General features: G+C 26.1%; 2 protein-coding genes across 2 annotated transcripts; one reads left to right on the forward strand and one right to left on the reverse strand.

Moving 5' to 3' along the window:
• Positions 1–2,147: 2,147 nt before the first annotated feature.
• Positions 2,148–6,011, reverse strand: LOC145845213 (solute carrier family 25 member 32-like). The gene is made up of 8 exons (XM_082952637.1): positions 5,894–6,011; positions 4,585–4,735; positions 4,253–4,341; positions 3,866–4,014; positions 3,631–3,744; positions 3,198–3,269; positions 2,950–3,023; positions 2,148–2,259 (listed from the first exon to the last, which is right to left on the reverse strand). Exons 1-8 carry the CDS (start codon positions 6,009–6,011, stop codon positions 2,148–2,150), a joined length of 879 nt encoding a protein of 292 aa, XP_082808763.1.
• An 8,106-nt stretch (positions 6,012–14,117) lies between these two features.
• LOC145843856 (solute carrier family 25 member 32-like) lies at positions 14,118–20,523 on the forward strand. Its single transcript, XM_082951102.1, has 8 exons — positions 14,118–14,275; positions 17,152–17,302; positions 17,438–17,526; positions 17,759–17,907; positions 18,551–18,664; positions 19,065–19,136; positions 19,794–19,867; positions 20,169–20,523. The coding sequence occupies exons 1-8, from the start codon at positions 14,158–14,160 to the stop codon at positions 20,278–20,280; spliced, it is 879 nt and encodes a 292-aa protein (XP_082807228.1). The 5' UTR covers positions 14,118–14,157; the 3' UTR covers positions 20,281–20,523.
• The last annotated feature ends 704 nt before the right edge of the window (positions 20,524–21,227 follow it).

A 21,227-nucleotide genomic window follows, 5' to 3' on the forward strand; every position in this document is an offset into this window, starting at 1 on the left:
TCACCAAAAAAAAACGTTTTAAAGTATAGCTTGCTATTGTTCCAGTTGGCAATAAACTTTTTTAGATAAGTATACGCAAAATTATCTTGTACTACATTAATTGTTTATAATAGAAGTAAAAAAAAATTATTTTAAATTGAAAAATGTTAAAAATTACAGCTTGTTTTTGTTCTAGTAATTTATATTTCTTGATAAAAATTCAATTTACAAACTTATTTTTTAAAGTCATTACTTAAGTTAATAGCAACTTAATTTGTAATAAGAGTATATTTTTGGTTAAAAACTTAAAAATTATTCTTTTGTTTTCATCAAAATAACGGTTAGTTTTATACTGTTGCGGTTTTGCATACATTATTGATTTTATCTTTCAAAAAAATCAATATTTATTTTTCTTTTATCAAAATTAAATTAAACTGTTGAAATTTTGCTCTGTTTTACAGACATCAAAGTATTTGGTATCCGGTTCCTTTGAGTCATATATTTCTTTATATAAAAATTCTATGATGTTAAATGAAACATCTAGTAATAAGTGAAAAATGTTTTCATTTTTTATATCCGGTTTTATATATTTCATCGAATAGTTTCATAAGCTGATGAGTGTAGTGTTAGTAGTGGAAAAAACAACCAATTTTTTTCTGAAATATTTCTACAAAGTAGTTTACCAATTAATTTGAACTTTTTTATTATATTAAAGCTGTTACCTACTGTCGCTAAACAGTTTACTATTGTGTTTGAACTAAAAAATCGGTATAGATTAGTTTTATAAACTTAAGCAATTAAATTAAATTAGCTTGATTTTGTTTACAGAATAAATAATCAAAAAATTTAATTTAGACTAAAAATTGTTTCCATCTACAGGGTTGCCGAGAACCTTGAAATTGAGAACCTTTGAACAAAAATGTTAAAATATTTTTATTTAGCTTTACAGTATCTTATAAATGTTACTGTAATTTTTAAGACAGTTTAACACCTTAAATTTCTAAAGAAAGCTCATTCGTAATACACATATTACCTGACTGTCTATACAAGAAAGTTAAATATTAGATTTTATTTATTGCTAGTTTTTTATGCATTCTAATACAATCAATTCGAAAAACACTTTACTTGATCAAACAAGTCAGCTACAAAATAATTAAAATTTCGTTTATTTGAACCCTAAAACTAGACCAGATTTAAGCTTTAAAATACTTTATACCAGAATTACTGCTTTTCCTTTAATTTAGTTTAAACTTTTATTGTTGGAACAAATACATCTTACTTACCTAAAGGTAGCTGCTAAATAGCGAAAAAAAAAAAAAGGAAAGCAAAATGTTGACAGATTACTTGGATCAGCAAAGTTTAAATATTTTAAATAAAAGTTAACCTTGAAAGAACTATAAATCAGCTTAAAAGTACAAGTTATTTATTTAGTTTTAAATCAAACAACTATAGTTCTCAACTCAAAATAAAGCGAGGTATAATTAAACAAAATTATTTTTATACGAAGTAATAAACAGGTCAGAAACACTACATTTAAGAATTTTTATTATTATTAGTACAAAAGAGTAATTTAGTTTAAAACTTTTACTTAAAAGAAGACTTGTGTACCTTAAAATTTAACCTAAACGAAACAATACAAGTAAAATGCTTCAATAAATAAATTGTCCTAGAAAGTATTTAAAACAGCATCTATAATGTTTTCAAAAGCAGTTATCTACATTGAAAAAAAAAAATAATAAAAAAACAATGCAACAATTCAATTTAGATGTTAGAGCTTTTTAAAATAAAGAGATTCTATGTAAGAAAAAGTAATTTATAAAAAATCTGAACATTAACTAAGTAACAATTATTAACAAAACAGTCAATTAGACTGATGTTAGTATTAGCTACTTGTGTATTACTTAAGTGTCGAAGTAAAATTGCATTTTAACTCCTGATTTTTTTTTTTAATTTAAATAAATTCAAATAAATACTTTTGAAAGTTATTAAAATATCAAGTTCCAAAACTTTGCTTCTTTAAAAAAGTTTAAGAACCCATTATAATAAAAGAAATTTTAAACCTTGAAGTAAATTACTAAATTATCAATGAAAAAATTTATATAAATCTAAAATAACAATTGGCAAAAAATTAAGGATTTCTCTAATTGAAACTAAATGACATGGAACTACTAGAGGTAGTATTTGACAGTTTCAAATGTGATGAAAGTAATACAGCTGGCAGGAATAACTCTCAATAAGTTTGCAGTCAGCCCTTTGTAGAACCCCTTCCAAGATTCGTGCCTGTTTGTATTTGTGTTTTATTAATGTTACTGTAGTATTCACAAAACTATTGCACGGTGTGCCAAGCATCAAGGTTAGCAGAGCATGTCGCAATTTCAATCTGATTTTTTACATTAGTAACTTAGCTGTCAACTTCTTTTTACTGTTTAAAAAAATCTTTACATTGTAATTAACTAACTTTGAAGAGTCAACAAGTTCATTATGAAAGGCGCAAGTTAAAATTGTTCTTTAAAAACCTGTCTTTTAAAAAATATAGCAACCATTTTCAAACTTAACAGTTTATGTTCAGAATTACGTTTTGAGCTACATAACCCTTTAAATCAAAATTTGAAAATTTGCAAAAAAGTGGTGAACCCATTGACAAAAGAACTTATTATTATATTTGCTGATGTTTATTACTGTGGCACCCTAATAAACTTAATACAATTAAAATATTTTTTCAACTTAATAATATTTTGAATGGGCAACCTTTTTACCATAAGAGTACATTTAAATCTCATAGAAGTAAATGGTACAAAGTTTCTATGGTTTCGTCATGCATTTTTACACTAATAATAGAATAATTATTTAGAGTAAAAAAAAGCTTTTAAGCAAAACTTAAACATAGGGTTGTTATTAAATACTCAAAAAACAAATTCAAACAACTAAATTATTAAGCAGGCTCAATTCATGCATATAAAGTGAACAAACTTGAAAGTGGAAGCTATGACGTGGGTGACTCCGTTGTAACTCCTGTGTTGGTCCTGAAGTCTCGACCTTACAACCTGGTATTATAACAGTAAAAATATATACCAGTAAAGTAATTATAACAAGTGTATATATGTATTATATAAAAATATATGTCTGGTATGTTATCTATTATGTGTATAAACTTTTTGTACACCTCGCAAGGGTATGTTAAAAATTAAAATTATTCAAATAAATTTTATTTTATATACCTGATACGGGTAAGTTGTGGTGGCGGCTATGAACTTTGAAGTTGATGACATTAGCATGACGTCAAACTCGCTCTGTGACGTCATAATTTGATTAATAATTAAACAAGCATAAATAAAAAATTAGCAATCAAAAAAGATAAATTTAGCTAATATTAATTACGCTGATGATTGTTTGTTATTTAAATTAAATATAACAAATACAATGTTATTTTAATTCAGTTTTAGTTTTAAAAACTAAATAAGTCAATTTAATAAAATCATTGATCGATTTGAAATTAGTTTACTTACATAGTGAATTATTATAAATTTTGATTATGTACCAAGTAAGTTTTGAAAAAACTACTAAGTTTCAAATCCTAAATGTATTAAAAATAAAAAGAACTATAATACTTTTTTCACACAAGAAAATAAATACTTTCACAACAAAACAAACATTTTTATCTCCTTGACGTAAATTTTTCCTACTTCTGTTCCAGTGCTTCATTCTTTCATACACAAAAAACTGAATTGAACCGTGGCTGGTTCCAAGCAATCCTGGCGTAAACCCCTTTTGTTTGGTAAAAGTTTTACAATTTTTAATTGAACAAAATAAGATTTAATAAAGTATCGTTTAAACATACATAGTCATAAAAATACCTTGTTAAAATAATTAAAATAAACGATCAAACCTTGTAAAAGCCCCTGATACCGTTTTGTTTGTAGAGACTGCTGATCGTATGCCACAAACTTTTGTACGTTTTCTCCTGACTCTCATACTGAAGACACATTCTCGTCTTTGCCACCCAAATCGGATTTGTAAGAAGCAACACAGCTATGCCTGAATTGACATTTTTTAATAATTTCAAAGCTTATTTTTAAATAAAATTTTTCAGGTTTTTTATAAACATTTTTAAACTTAACTGTTCACAGTCTTTCAGTTAAAAAGAACTTTTTAAATGCATTTTAAAAGTTTCTCTTGACCAATAGAAAGCTTTTGAAAAGAAAACAAAAAGTATCAAAGCATTATCACTTGCTGTGAACATGAATTGTTTTGAAAGTTATTGTGTAAAACAAACCTGAAGCAAATGTGCTTATGATACATTCGTGACTTTCCAATATCTTTTCTTCATCTCCGCCATTAAAATAACTCTTCAGTGTTCCAAAACTGAAAATGTTTGTTATTTTATTCAAAGTTAAGCAGAATGAGATTACAAAAAGTTTTATTTTTAGAAAAGACACTAATGATAGGCCAAAGGTAAGCCCCAATCGGCTATGCATATTGTGCATAGATAAATAAAAATAAATAGCAATAATAATAAAAAGATTTAGAAAAAATACTAAATATTTAAAAAAATTATTTACGAATGATATAAAAATTGTTTAAAAGCATCTAAATAACAAAACAAACAAGAAGAAGTAGGATCCCCATGACAGACCAGCACCCACAACACTTGGACCTACACCCGCGTACAAACCCCTGACACCGTTCTTCCTCACTACGGACCTGCACAAGTCCAAGTAGCTGTTGTATTTCGGTCGGTTCTTCTGACCGTCGCCCACTAGCGGTTAAAATAAATAAAATTTAGAATCTATTAACTTTCAGAAATTCAAGTTGTGAAAATTTTAAGTCATTTGATAGAAAACTCGGCTAATATTAATTTATTGCTATTTAAAAAAAAACCCTTAATCTAATGAGTCAAATTATAACCACAAAAGTGAAAAAAAAAATAATAAAAAACAGTATTACTTGTATAGTTTTGAGCAATTCTGTACTTTCTTTACAGTTTATATGCACAGAAGGTCTTACATCTTTTTATAAAACTAAACTAAGCTAATATTTGAAAAATGTATATACTACACGTATATACTATAAGATAGTCCTTTTATAAAAAAAATTAACTGTGATATCATAATTAGCATTTTTAAGCAAGCTTTTTAATAATTCTTTAAAAATAAGAAGAGCAAGTAAACTTTTATGACCAACAATTAGAATGACAAATTTTCTAAGACCTTTGAAAAATTCAGAGTAAAATTGTCTCCTTTTTGAATAATTTGTCTTAATTTAAATCTGAATTTTTTAATTAAAAACTTTTCTGTATTTTAAAATTATACTTCCACTTCAGAAACTTTTTTACACATAAGTTTGAAAACAGTTGCTCAAAAAGCATGAAAGATAATTTTTTGAAAATTAAAAAAAAAAATAATTAAAATAGTTAACCATTCTATTTATTGGTCATAAAAGTTTGTCTGTTGTAACAAAACTAAAAAAATTAAATATTAACTAAGAAGTTGTTTTTTTAAATTTTGCTTTTTTGACAGAATTTTTTTTTTATTCATTTACAACAGAATTTTATAAATATTACAAGTAGTACTTCCTAAAAGTTTGAGTTAATTATCTCAAAAAACATAGAAGAAAATAGATTTTTATTGGAGTAATTTTTTTTCGCCTTTTTAATTTGTGCATACTATAAAGAGCCTACTGTATTCTACAATTTTGACCTGCTTTATCTCAAAAATAATGTTGAATTTTTTTTTAATTTGTAAAAAGAACTTTTTACCTTAGATAAAACTCTACAAAATAAGAGCAAATTGTGAAAAAAAAGATTTACCTCCCCTTTGCTCTAACTATACACTTTTATCAAAATGAGTATTGCTTAGAGATTTTCTAATGTATCTAATACTGCAAATATATATCACAGATACAGTTCTCCACTTACCTGAAAATCTTATTTTTGTCAGATCAAGGGGATGCAATATGCAAGATGACACTACACCTCCTGAAAGACCGGCTATGAAGTCTTTATATTTTAATCTGCTCTGATTGTCTGAACTCATATTTTGAAAATTTGGATCAAATTAATTTATAAAAATGTTTTCTAATACTGTAAACTAATATTTTTATTTACTTAAATGTATTTGCAACTGTTTTATATGTAGGTATTGATAAAAAGTTAAATTTATTTATTGACCACAAAACTTAGTTAGTAATATTACTGAATTAAAATATACACAATGTGTCATTTGTAAGTGAGTGGTTAGTTCATTAAAAAACAAATCATAACAACTAGGTCATAAAATCAGTAGTTTGAGGTTTTTTACGGTTGGGTAATTTAAAAGTTATTACTTTATAGACAAATCGCCTGAAAAAACTTATTATAAAATAAACATACTATTAATTTAGCTTAGTTATTAAACATTGTTGTGTTTAAATCGTCCGAACCAGTGGTGTAGTGTGGTATTTGGTCAGGGGGTGCGCAAAATTTTTTTCTTTCAAAAAATCCCCTAAGTTAAAACTTTTAGGCCGCAAATTTTTCGGGATCAACTTTCTCGGAAACTTAAAAAATTGCTAAAAATCTATATCCTACTTCATTTTTCAAGCAATCTTCTTCAAGTTTTAGAAAATTTTCCTTACGTTACAAGAAAAAAACGTTTTATAAATTTAGATAATAAAAATAAATAAAAATCTTATAAAAGAAATTTAAAAAAAAATTTACCACAAATTTTTAAATTCACAAGTAACGTATTTTTGTTACTGTATATAGATTAAACAGTTAAAGTTTGAAAAAGATTGCTTGAAAAATGTAGGAGGAAATAGATTTTAAACAAACTAGCTTTTTTTTCGTTGTTTTAGTTTTCCCTTCCCATAGGTAACCTATTATGCGGCCCGACTTTGACTGGTCATATCTCAAAAAATCATTCGTATTTTTTAAAACAATAAAAAGTTTCTTAAAGCTCAAAAAAAATCTTCAAAATAAGATCAACTTATAAAAAACATGGCTTACCCCCCTATGGCCTTAAACTACAAATAAATAGTCAACTAAGTATAACAATTAATACCTCAAAACATTTTTTTCTGTGCAATTTCTAAATAATGTTCAATATCTATTTTATATCAACAAAAAAGAGTCGTATTAAACTCAAAATAATTCATACTTTTAGTTTGTTGCAGCTTTTAATATACTATCTTATCTTTTATATAAAAATGTTAAATCTTCAGTATTAAAATTGAAAGTTTTTAATTTTTTAATTTTTTGATGAACAAATCTAAAAGCTAGTTTTTTTTAACTTCTACATTTTTAGCTATATTACAATATAAAACTGTAAAAATAAATCTTAACAAATGAAGAAAATCTGAAATATAAACAAAATTAAAAATAAAAATTTCATACCACTTGAACTGCAGTCTTGATTAATAGCAATATCTAGTGTTGGTCTACTATTTTTTAATTCAAGCTTTTGAACTTCAAATAATTTTCCTATCTGACATACTTTTAGACTCGCAACAATCCATACAATATTACTTTGCATATTTTTTATTTATAATAATCTTAAAACTAATGAAAACAAATGTTTACTTTTTCTTTAGTATTATAAAACATGTTTTACAAAAAAAACAATTAATTTTGAAGATATCAAGATTGCCTTGCCACTCTTTGAGTCAAAATAACTGTTCTGAGTTATTTAAAAATTGTCTTGTCATCATAAGCATTTTAAATTATTTTAGAGAATATTTTTGTTGTTTTTAAACTAATAGAAACTAGGCTTTATAACAAAGCTTTTAAAACCACTAAATCTACCCTGAGTAAAAAAATTAACAATTCTATATTTAGTCAGCCTGAACTTAAAAATACTTAAAACATTCTGAGTTATCCTGATTTTTACTGAGTCATACTAAAGTTTTCCAAAAACTCATAAAATCCTAAATTATCCTGAGTGTGTGGAAAGATTTTACTAAATGTTTCTGATACAAAACTTTTTCAATGCTTTCAAAAATTCACAAGAAATTTAACTTTTCACTTATCTTAAAATCAGTTTTTTTTTAAGATCTTTAGGGAAAAGCCTTTTTTTAAATACTACAAACAATTGGTAAAAAGATTTTTTTTTGTAAATACCATTTAAAATTTGATTTAAAACTAAATGAATTTAAATTTAAAGTTAATCAATTATGTGTTTTAGACTATAAATTGATTGTATAAATTCTGTTTTACAAATTGCTATAAATTTATTCATGATGTGACTAAAGAAATTTTAAAATAACTTGCTACAAAAATTGATTATTTTTTAGACTTTATGGCTGTTAGAATAACAAAGTTTGACTTGTTTGTTATCTTAATAAAAAAAGAAACTACTTTTAACAAAAATTTTAAGTTTAGATAATTTAAACAATACTTTTTGTATAGTAAGATTAAAATTGTAATCACAGTATGAACTGTTTGTTTATTATTTGTTTTAATCTTTTTTTTTCGGATTTTTGTTTTTTTTTTAATATATTGTTAATATTTTTCATTATCGTTATCAATTTTTTTTTATTTTATTAGTATTTGTTTATTGCTATTTTTACAACAATTTGTTTATTTTGAATCATTATAACTATAAAACAGTTTTAGCTTCATGGTTTGTTAACAAAATATTAGCATTTGTTCTTTTAAAAGAATCTGTCATAAAATTATACTACTGCGGTGCACTAACTAGTTTCGTGTTGTTTGAGTCTAAATTCGTATAAAGTTATTGAAGTTATAAATTTTTTCCTTATGGAATTTTTCATCAACATCGGTGCATTTTGCAATTACGCACTGAATCAGTTAACTGGGTAATTTCCCTAACTTTTCACTTATTGGTATTAGAAATTTCGTTTTACTTTTCGATTACTAGAAAAACATAGTTGAAAAAAGGCAAATTAAGCAGAAAAAATAAACAATAAAGGATAAAGATATTGCATTTTTTTTTCCTTTTTTTTTGGGTGGCACGCATGCGCCAGCGTCTCTCCCCACGCTACGCCTCTGATCCGAACTATTATATATCGTTGTATATGGGGATTTTGGGTTGGTCAAAAGGTTTACATAAAAGGTCTACATATTACTCCTTATTTATACATAAAATATAATTAGCTTCTCTCTGCTCAACCACTTTTAAAGTATTTGTATAGAGAATCCATATTTTCCTCTCACCATTGCTGCTATTCAAACTAACATTTCAATAACATTGGTAAGGCTTAGTTACAGTAAAACTGAGTTATGAATGATCAATAAAACAAAAAAGGAAAAGTGATAACTCACAATTATATTAATTGACCTTTTTTAACTTTTTGAGTATTTTGACAAAATATTCCTTAATTATTTTCCATAGCTAAGTAAAAATGCACTTGTTAATTTCCAAAAAGTGTGTCATGATGGTGCAACATTTTTTTTATGGTAAAAAAACATCAGTCTCAAACTCTACCCCTTGCAACGATGATCGTTTTCTGGGGAAAAGTGAGTGTGTTACATCAAATGTAATTTTACCTGCCCCATTTTTATTTAACTTTAACTATCCAAAAATAAAATAAAAAAAAAACTATCTTTTAAACAAATAAAAAAACCCTTGGTGACATGCCATTTGGAGAACACTCACAAGGCTAAAATCTCAACACTAAAAACCACAAAGTGTGGGAAAATCCCAAAGTAAGTGTTCACCGGCTTACAACAAAAAAATCACACCAACAATCTAATCATGTGATCACCACCACCATAGTGAACTCACAATCAGTTGTTGAGCAAATGCATAAAACTAGTAAAATAATGAATACATTAGCACTAAAAAACTATCTTAAAGGTTGATAACTAACTAATTTACTGAAATGGTACTCAGAGAAAAAAAATCTATAAGTAATTAAGCTAAAAAAAAAATAATAAAAAAAAATAAAAAAACAAAAACTGTTAAAAAAAATGTAGTTTCTAAAACTTGTATTAGTAGAATTAATTTTAAGTCTAATAAAAGTAAGAAGAAAAAAATATATTTATGCAATAACAATTAATATATACAGCTAACAAATAAATATAACAAACATATGATAAAAACCGGATAGTAGCAAATAAACAATCACGCACAACCATACAATATATTTCCCCATCAACAGACCAAAACCAGCCAATCATGATCAGAGTAGACACAAACAAAATTGACCATAATTATATTAAGAGAAACAGATAAAAACAACAACCAAAAGCAATTAATCAAAATCTGCATGTAACACAAAATACTCAACCACAGCACTCTAAACCTACTCAGTATACTGGCTCAACAAGAATTTTTGTAACTATATTTAAACTGATCTTTTTTTAGGTTTTTAAAAATTTCTGGAACACTAGACCACAACTTAGGACCCAAATACTTGAAGGAGTTTAGGCCAAGTTGTGTTATAGGTCTTTCAATAACAAAATTATTATTTTTTGAATGTCTTGTATAGTGTGTATGAACCATACTTACTGGAGTAAAACAACTGTGGTCAACCTTAAACTTTCTCAAAGTATTCAGCATCAACTTACAAACTTGCAAATTAAACATCTCATTAAATTTCAGAATACCAGTTTGTAAAAACAATGAATTTGTTGGAGTCAAGGTATGCGACAAACATATCATACAATTCTTTTTTGTATACAAACAATTGGTTTCAAATGACAACTAGCAGCACCACCCCAAACAGATATGCAATACAGGATATGAGGATAAAACAAACTATAATACACCATTTTCAAAATACTTGTATCCAAATAATATCTTAATTTTTACATCATAAAACAACTTCTCGAAAGCTTAGACTTAAGGTACTTTAAATGTGCCTTCAAATTTAAATTATTGTCTAATACCACTTTTAAGTATTTAATATTTTCACTCTGCTCAATCACAAAACCATTTACCTTAACACTGAATTCATTCTTTTTTGCAGTTCTATTAAACAGCAAAAACTTAGTCTTTGAATAATTAATAAACAATCTATTTTTACACAGCCTTTCATCAATTTTCTTCAACTCCATATTTAAAGCAGCGTTAACATGGTCTACATCAAGATGTTGATAACTCAGACAAGCATCGTCTGCAAACAATCTCAATTTAATATTTGTAGCTGAAAATATGTCATTTATGTATACAAGAAACAACAATGGACCAAAACAAGAACCCTGAGGTATCCCAACATTCAAAATTTCACGCTCAGAAACAGCATAAATTACAACAGTAGACTGACTTCTATCTTTTAAATAACATTCAATAAAATTTAACATTGAGCATTTTATATTATAACATTTAAGTGTTGATATTAAAATTTTATGATTAACAGTATTAAAAGCTTTAGCAAGATCCAAGAAAACAGAACAATTTACCTTTTTTTTTCACCAGCCTCAATTAGTTCCTCAACAATCTGATTTACTGCTAACTCAGTCGTACTATTTTTTCTAAACCCATATTGTTTGCAGTGCAGTAAATCATTTGACAGAAAATAACCACTCAGTCTCTCACACACCAATGACTCAACAATTTTAGAAAAAGGAGACAAAAGAGAAATAGGTCTATAAATGTTTACATTGTTTTTTTTCATTTTTATAAATTGGCACTACCTCAGCATATTTAAGAGAATTAGGAAACACACCATACTCAACACAACTATTATACAACATAGAAAGGTAGGGAGAAATTATTTTTGCACTAAGCTTCACAAAACGAATACTAGGGACATCAGAACGCACGCTCTTGTTAGGGTTCATTGTTTTATTATAATTTTCAATTTCTCTCGCTGATATATTCTTAAAAACAAAACCATTTTTTACATAACCTATTGAAAACTCATCATAATCACAAGCAACATGTGTACTTTTTTTTATTAAATGATCAGTAATTGACACAAAATATTTATTTATAACATTACCAATTTTTTTTGGTTCAACAACAACATTACCATGCACATCAAGCACACCATTGATTTTTGAATGGAAGATAGGCTTAGTAGCAACAATATTGTTAATTATTTTCCACAACTTTTTACTGTTTGTTTTGTTTTTGTTTACAACCTGTTTAAAGTAAAGTATTTTAGATCGTTCAATAACCCAATTCAGAATATTTCTATATTTTTTAAATGTAATTGAATTTTTTTTTGTTTTATCTTTGATGGCAGACTTAAACATTAGATTTTTCTTTTTAATTGGAACAATAATCCCCTTCGAAATCCAAGGTATAGCTTTTAGTTTTTGATATTTTTTATTTAAAATTTTAATTGGTGCATGATAAAACACTGTGCTACCAAACACACTCTCAAACTCATTCCAACACTCATTTATATCCTCACCTTTTGTAATACTCATTTTCAATTTACCCAAGTTCCTTCTAAGATCATTTAAAAAAACTCCAAAATCAAACTTACTAAAATCTTGAACTGATTTTTGATAACATAATTTATTTTTATTCTTAAAACATTTAATTTCACAAACAACAGGCATATGGTCAGATATATCATAATCTACAACATTAACATTTAGCTTCTCACGCCCAAAACTAGAATAAACATGGTCAATCAAAGAACTAGAGCAGCAATCAGAAGAAAGTCTAGTTGGGGAATTAACGAATTGTTTAGCACCAGCACTAGAAACACAATTCAAATAGTCACAAGTACGCTTATATCTATTAAATAAGTTTATATTTACATCTCCACCAATTATAATTTTTTTTTTCTTTTCATTTAATATACCTAAAACTTTAACAAAACTTTCTTTAAAAGTATTAAATGTAGAGCTTGGGTGTCTGTACACATTACCAAGTATAAGATGTTTATTGTTTCCAAGTTTAATAGAGATCCACAAATCATCTACATCATTATACATTTAAATGACACACCTTATACAACCTCATAAGAGTGACAAGCTCTTACAAAAAATGCAACACCACCAGATTGATTACTATTAGACAGCTTATTTACAAAATCATACCCATGCAGTTTACCCATAAAAGGTCTCAGACTAGTCAACCAAGTTTCACAAACACAGATAATATCAGGTAGATTTTTTACTAAATTCAAAAATTCCTCAATTTTATGTAGATTTGCATTCATGCTTCTAATATTCATGTAAACAACACTAATAGTATTTTCTTTTCCAAAATTCACACAATTTAAGTCTAAATATTGGTCTACATCTCTTCTATAAATATTCATTTTAATAGGTTTATTAAAGTAATCATAGTCAAGATCATCAATATTCTGAAATGGAAAAACAGATTTTTCACATAGATCACAATAAAATCTAAAACTATTGCTTTTAAATTGGTACAGAACATTTTTACTAGTTGTACATTCAAAATGATATTTTCTATTACATAAAAAACAAGTTAAACAATTTTCTGAGTCTATACAAGCTAAACTACATCTATAACAAACAGACATGTTCAAATCACAATTTTAACAAAAAAAAGCTAAATCATTTTTACATATCTTATTATAGTAAAGACATATACTTTACTATAATATAAGCTTATAATTTTAAGCTTTGTTAAAAGTCAAAACTAAAGCAACAGTTTACTGTAGTTTTTCTTTCCTGAGCTTACATACTCAAATAAGTATTTGCCAACACAGTATAAATCAACAAATCAAGTATTTATCAATGACTGAACTTTCATTCAACTAAGTGCAAGTTCTTTAAGTGTTTGCTCTTTTTAAATATGTAATTAAACCAAAACTTTAATCTAATGATATTCTATGGAAAGTCTTTTATACAAAGGCTAGCATTGACTCTTCTATAAAAGCTTAAGTTTCTTACAATGTGTAAAGTTGTACAGAACAAAAATTTTGTTGAATTCAATTTTTGGCATTTTTGTAAAAAGTTTTCAATTAAATTACAAATGTTATAACTCATAAACACTCATTACATTACTTAATTAAGTTTTGTGCTATTGAAAAGTTTAAGGTGCTAAAAGTCAAAATATATTTTGGTTTGTTAAAATGATTTGTTTAAATTAACTACCCATGTATTAATTAAACAATTTAAGCTCACTAGTAAAATAACTATTTTTTGAGCAGTATGTAACTTTAACTTAATCTAACTCTAAATCTTCTAAAACATTTTGTTTACTACAAATCTTGACAAAACCAGTAATTGCTGACTAATTTATATAAGCAAAAAGCTATACATTCCTAGATTTTGAAAATTATTTGTTTAAATTTGATCCAAATCATCAAAATATGAGTTCAGACAGTCAGAGCAAGTTCAAATACAAAGACTTCATAGCCGGTCTTTCAGGAGGTGTAGTGTCGTCTTGCATACTGCATCCCCTTGATCTGACAAAAATAAGGTTTTCAGGTTAGCGGAGAACTGTTTTAATGTGTGATTATAAAATAACTTGATGATTTTAAATTCTATAAAAGTATATAGTTAGTCTTGTTTGTACCTCCTTAAATTTAGTACATTAAGCTTCCTCTTAAAAGTTTCATAGTTAAAAAGTAAGCTTTAAATGCTATGAAATCAACAGTCAGTATTTTTGTTCTAATTTAAATAAGATTTAAAACTAAGATATTTTAACTTAATCATTTTTATTTCAATAAAAATATATAGTTAAAAAATAAAGCATAAAATCCCATGAAATCAACATTAAGTATTTTTGTTCTAATTTAAGATTTAATATAGTATATCTTTCAAAAATTTTTTTAAGTATAAAAACTTGAAATTTTTGTTTTAACTCTTTTTAAACATTTAAAAGTTTTATACAGGCTTGTAACTTTACCTGTATGCCTGGAATTTGAAAATTTAGGTAATAAAAAACCTGGAATTCAAGAAATTTTGAAAAAACTTGGAAGAATCTGTAATTTTGAACAAAAAACCTGAAAAAAACTGGAGGTTTTAACAATTTTAACATTTTAAGTGGTAAAATTTTAATTTGACACAAAAATCTATCATATAGATTAAAAAATGTTGTCCTCATCTAAATTTCTTATTAAAAAACATTTAAAGTAGCTTAATAGTATCTTTTCAATGTTTTAATACTAATTAACAAAGTTTCTTTCCTTAATTCAATCATTTTTAATGCTCTAAAAAATATATACATTTTATTTTAAAATAATTTATTTTTAAAGCGAACAAAAAACAAATGTCTTGCTGGAAAAAAAACAAAAGCTACACACACAAAACTTAGCTTCAATATTTTGATGTCCATGCAAGCAACATTAACAATTAGGTTGTACTTTTGTTATGCAAAGCAAATAAATTATAGATTTTAACAAATGCTTTTAGCAGAAAACAAATCACAAAAAAAGTGAAAACTTTTTACGTTTAACTTAAGAGTTAGTTTTTATTGTGACCATTAATTGATTAAAACATAAACTTTAGAAGTGTTGATATATATAAAACAAAGTGTAATTAAAAAATATGGAGTTGTAATAAATTGAAATATAATACCTACTGTAGTAAAGGTCTAAAAAAGAATATGAATTATAATTTTAATAAAAAAATTTTAAATTCAACTTAGGGTTACATTTTTACCATAATAAAAAAGAAATACAGATTAACTTAAGCAAGTGTTTAAAGTTATAAAACGAACTACAATAGCAAAGGATGTGTCTGTTATACTACAAAAGACTATTCTTGTTTTTTCGAGTTGTGGTAGAAAAAATATGCTATTGTTTGGAAGTAATCGATTGCGCTTTTGCTTGTACAAATTCCCAGCTTTAGAAGATAATGTTTCAGAATATACAGAAGATGATAATGCAGCAAGATATTTCCTTACAAAACTAGCAAGATGTGGGCATTTTGTCTTGTTCAAATTTTCTGTAGCAAAAAAGCCCTTATTTCTACTTCAATTTCTTCATCAATAGAATCCTGTTGCTAGTCCTCCTGTGTAGCTGTGTTTGATTCTGTTTTAAACAAAGAATAGTAAGTTGAAAACTTTTTTGGATCAAAATTTACAGAGTGTTGTGGTTTTGATTTCTCTGGTGGCAATATAGGAGAATCACCACTTTGATTAGCCTCAAAACAGATATGTTTTTATCATTTAGTTTTAGCTTTTCTGAAATTTAAAAATACCCTGCATTTCCTTGAGTACCCTTAATGTTTGGCAACCCTTGATTGCTATAATTAACAAAAGTTAACAAACAAATTATTTAAATATATATGGTTTTTGTAAATTATACTTCCTCACGTAAAAACAATATAAAATTAGCCAAATCATTTATTTAAAGCTGCTGTCTTTATAGATATATAGTAGTTAAAGGTCTCCAGTTTCCACTTATTGCTAAAGATAGGGTTGCCAAATAATTTTGGCAAATTTTTTTCCAGGTTTCCAAACTTACTCCAGGTTTTTAAAAGTACACATTTTTGGATATATTTTTAGTTTAAAGTTCAGTTTATAGTTAAATACTGTGTAAAATGTATCAAAACATTGAAAAGATACTGTAAAGCTACTTAAAAAGTTTTTTGTAATAATAAAAAATTGTCATCATGAGTTTTAAAGTGGCAATTCTGTTTTTTATTTGAAACATATTTTAGAGAATACTTTCAATCAAGTTCAAAATGTTATTAAATTAAAAAATACTAACTTTATCTTTATATGGTTAAAAACAATATACTTAATACTGTTGGAATTGTTAACTTAAAATAAAATATTTTGAAATGTGTTAATAACTTATAATGATTTAAAAATAATTTTAAACACTTTCCAAAAAATCACAGACTTACTTTTTTTTTTCAAGAACTTTCATAAACCAAACATAAACTTTATTTGATTTTTTATATAAATTAAGTTTTTAAAAAGAAGACAGGCAATTTCATAATTAAAATCCTGGTGTTTGTTAAATTTTATTTTTAGATTTATGTAGTATTATGGCATCCAAAAAGGTCAACACTTTTGAATTTTTAAAAAAGTATTTATTTTTACTTGTTTAAAAAGTTATAGTCTTTAACGCAAAAAACTATTGATGCACACTTTAAAAGTTTGCCTCAAGTTGCTTATTTATTTATACATTTTTGGAAATGTTTTGTTATTCAGCTTATTTTATTTTTACAAAACCGATTTAAGAAACAAACATTTAAAACTATCCACAAATTGAAATAAACTAAATTTGTAGTCAAAACACAATTAAAGTGTAGCGTTCACAGTTTTTAAAATTCGATAGTTTACAAAGTTTTTGCAAATACCTTCATTTATTTATAATACAACTCAGCTTTAAACTTTTTCTAATCGCTAGTGGGCGACGGTCAGAAGAACCGACCGAAATACAACAGCTACTTGGACTTGTGCAGGTTCGTAGTGAGGAAGAACGGTATCAGGGGTTTGTACGCGGGTGTTGGTCCAAGTGTTGTGGGAGCTGGTCTGTCATGGGGATCCTACTTCTTCTTGCTAGTTTTTGTTTTGAAAGTTTTTGAAAACATATAATTTCTAATCAAATCACTATTTCATATTAAGTCACTTTTCTGTTTTTTTTTTCTCAGCTGTTTAACTTTAAATTAAGCAATTAAACAAATAATTTTCAGTTTCGGAACGCTGAAGAGTTATTTTAATGGCGGAGATGAAGAAAAGAAATTGAAAAATCACGAATATTTGGGAAGCAGCTTTGCTTCAGGTTTGTTTTACGTAATAAATTTTTAAAACTTTACAAGCAACTGATAATATATTGATACTTTTTTATTTAAAAAGTGTGCTATAGGTCAAATGAACTTTTAAAATATATTTTATTAAAACAAAAGATTTCTAACTGAAAGACTACGAACAGTTAAGTTTAGAACTATTTATAACAAATCTGAAAAAGTTATTTGAAAATAAGCTTTGTAATTAATAAAATAATGCCAATTCAGGCATAGCTGTGTTGCTTCTGACAAATCCGATTTGGGTTGCAAAGACCAGAATGTGTCTTCAGTATGAGAGTCAGGAGAAAACGTACAAAAGTTTGTGGCATACGGTCAGCAGCCTTTACAAACAAAACGGTATCAGGGGCTTTTACAAGGTTTGATTGTTTATTTTAATTATTTTTATAAGGTATTTTTATGACTATATATGTTTAAGCTGTTTAAACCAGGGTTTCCCAAAGTGGCCATGACGGAAATTAAGGGGGTTATGAGGTCATAATTTGAAATTTACTCTATTTTTGAGTTGATGATGAAGAGCAAGAAAAATGTCTTAGGTGTTTTTAATGGTAGTTTTTGAGTAATCTTGTTGGAAGGGGCTATAGTTTTTTTAATTTTTTAAAAGGGGCCTTTTGAAAAAAAGTTTGGGAAACTCGGTCTAAACGATACTTTATTTTAAATTTTGTTCATGAGTTATTAATAAGCCATAAAAAAAAGTAATTGCTCCAATTTTTTTTTGATACACTTTGTGTATTTTAATTTACTCTAAAATCTTAATTTATTACAAAGTGTATATCCTAGATAATTATATTCATCTTAGTTTTATTAAGGGTTTTGTTAAAAAAATACATTTTAAGTTTACATATTGTTGTTGAAGATGAAGTTAAAGTTTTTGTGATATACTTAGTTTCCAATTTTATATATCAACAACAAAAAGAAAAAAAATATTAAGAAGTTTTAGAAATTATATACATTTCTGTTTAAAAACCACATAAAAGTTATAATATAATTACCGAACCAAAGGGATTTACACCGGGATTGCTTGGAACAAGCCACGGTGCAATTCAATTTTTCGCTTATGAAAGAATGAAACATTGGAACAGAAGTAGGAAAAATTTACGTAAAGGAGAAAAAAACGTTTGTTTTGTTCTGTTTTTACAATACAATAAATATCTTATGTAAAGCAAATATCAAAATTGTTATCTTTTACTTAGTCTCATACTAAACTTCAGGGCAAATAACAATTTCAATAACTTATTTGTTTAAAAAGATGAATAAAATTTATTTTATTTATATTTAATTTTGAAGGAATGTTTTTACTTCAATACTTAAACGGTTGTATGTCTAAAAATATTAGTTTAAGGTAAAGTTTAGCTTTGTCACTATGTGAGTAGTAAGCAATTTATTTTATCACAATTAAACAATTGATCACCAGCACAGCTCATTTCTAAACTTTTTTCTCATTAGTCAATTTTTACTATTTAGAAACTTTAAAACCCTTGCTTGATCATTTAATAATCAAATTATGACGTCACAGAGCGAGTTTGACGTCATGCTGATGTCATCATCTTCAAAGTTCATAGCCGCCACCACAACTTACCCCTACCAGGTATGTTAAAAAATATAAATATTCGGTACCACAGATGTTCTTGTGCTAAAACTTTATTTCAACTAACGGCGTTTCACTGCTCTCAAATGAATTTAAGAACAGATCTACGGAGTCTCGAAAAGATCTAAGAATAGTAAATATTTGGTATACATTTACAATATTTACCTGTTAGGTAAATACTTGTGTAAGTTTTTAATAAACTTGTATTAATCAAAATTTAATGTATTTATTTGTATAAAAAAGATATGCACTTTAGTGACATGACAATTAAGTTGCGACAATTCAAGTTCTTTTAAATAAAATAAAGGGCCACAAGTCAAAAAGTAATACATTTTGAAATTAACAAAAAAAAGCAATTGTAGGTACAATTATTTTGATAAAGATAGTAAAAAAAACAAGATTTAAAAAGTACCAAAAATTACTTTAATATAAATACTATTTTAGTCATATCTCAAATATTTATCATTTTGCAACAAAAAAAAAGTGTTTGTAGGTATAAATTAGACCTACAATCGCTTTTTTTTCAAACTAGTATTACTTTTTGAGTTGCGGCCCTTTAAAAACAAATTTTTAAAGAATTTGAGTTGTTGGAATTCGAATTGTGCGAATTTGAAATACCAGGCATATAAAATATTAATAAACTTGTTATAATATTAGGTGGTCAGGTCTAGACTTCAGGACCAGCACAGGAGTTACAATGGGGTCACCCACGTCATAGCCTCAACCTTTAAGTTGGTTGATTGTTACTACAAAAATATGTGAATAAATCTTTATACAAAAAATACTTTGTAACTGCATTTTATCGCTGTATTTAGCACACGTCCTTAGCGAGACTTATAATTACTAATTGCAACTACAATTCAGTTTGTATCAGTTTAGCTTCTGCAACTGTTTTGTTGTGTCTGAGTACTCACTGTTTTTAGTGTTTCAAGAAAGCTCTATGTATAATTAAGTATAACTGATCCTATAGCTCAACCTATGGTAGTAAAATACACAAACAGTGATAAAACTGATCTGAGTATTTGCAAACAGGCACGAATCTTGGAAGGGGTTCTACAAAGGGCTGACTGCAAACTTATTGAGAGTTATTCCTGCCAGCTGTATAACTTTCATCACATTTGAAACTGTCAAATACTACCTCTAGTAGTTCCATGTCATTTAGTTTTAATTAGAGAAATCCTTAATTTTTTGCTCATTTGTCATTTTAGATTTATACAAATTTTTTTATTAATAATTTAGTAATTTAATTCAAAGTTAAAAATTTTCTTTTATTGTAATGGGTTCTTAAACTTTTTTAAGGAAGCAAAGTTTTTAAATTTAATTCTGTTTTCTAAATTTAAAAGAGTTTTTATTTAAAGTTTTTTTCAAGAGTTAAATGCAAATTTACTTCGACACTTAAGTTATACACAAGTAGCTAAAACTAACATCAGTCTAATTAACTGTTTTGTTAATAGTTGTTACTTAGTTAATATTCAGTTATTTTATAAATTACTTTTTTTTTGTAGTTCATAAAATTTTTCTGTTTTAAACAGTTCTAATATCTCAATTGAACTATTGCACTACTTTATTTTAATTTTTTTTTTTCAAAGTAGATAACTGCTTTTGAAAACATATTTTTTCTTATAGATGCTGTTTTAAATACTTTCTAGGACAATTTATTTATTGAAGCATTTTACTTGTATTTTTTTCGTTTAGGTTCAATTAAAAGGTCGAAAGTCTTTATTTAATTAAAACTTTTGAACTAAATTACTGCTTTGTACTAAAAAATAAAAAATAGAATGTAGTTTTTCTGCGCTGGTTATTGTTTCATATAAAAATAATTTTGTTAAATTGTACCTACCTTTTATTTTGAGTTGAAGACTAATTGTTTGATTTAAAATTTGAAAAATCCAATAGTTATAGGTATTTCATCATACTTATTCTTTCAAGGCTTATTATGCACACTATGTTTTGAAATAATAAATATATTATTTTTGCTCTAGATCTTTTTATATGTTTTCTAAAAATCAAAACATGTAATAAGTGTTTAATTAGTTGAGCTTTTTATGTAGTTTATAATTATTTCGAGGAAATTACTTTTTTTTTACTATT

This window comes from Thalia democratica, chromosome 9 (genome assembly GCF_965202585.1).
Source record: "Thalia democratica chromosome 9, ktThaDemo2.hap1.1, whole genome shotgun sequence".
NCBI lineage: Eukaryota > Metazoa > Chordata > Thaliacea > Salpida > Salpidae > Thalia > Thalia democratica.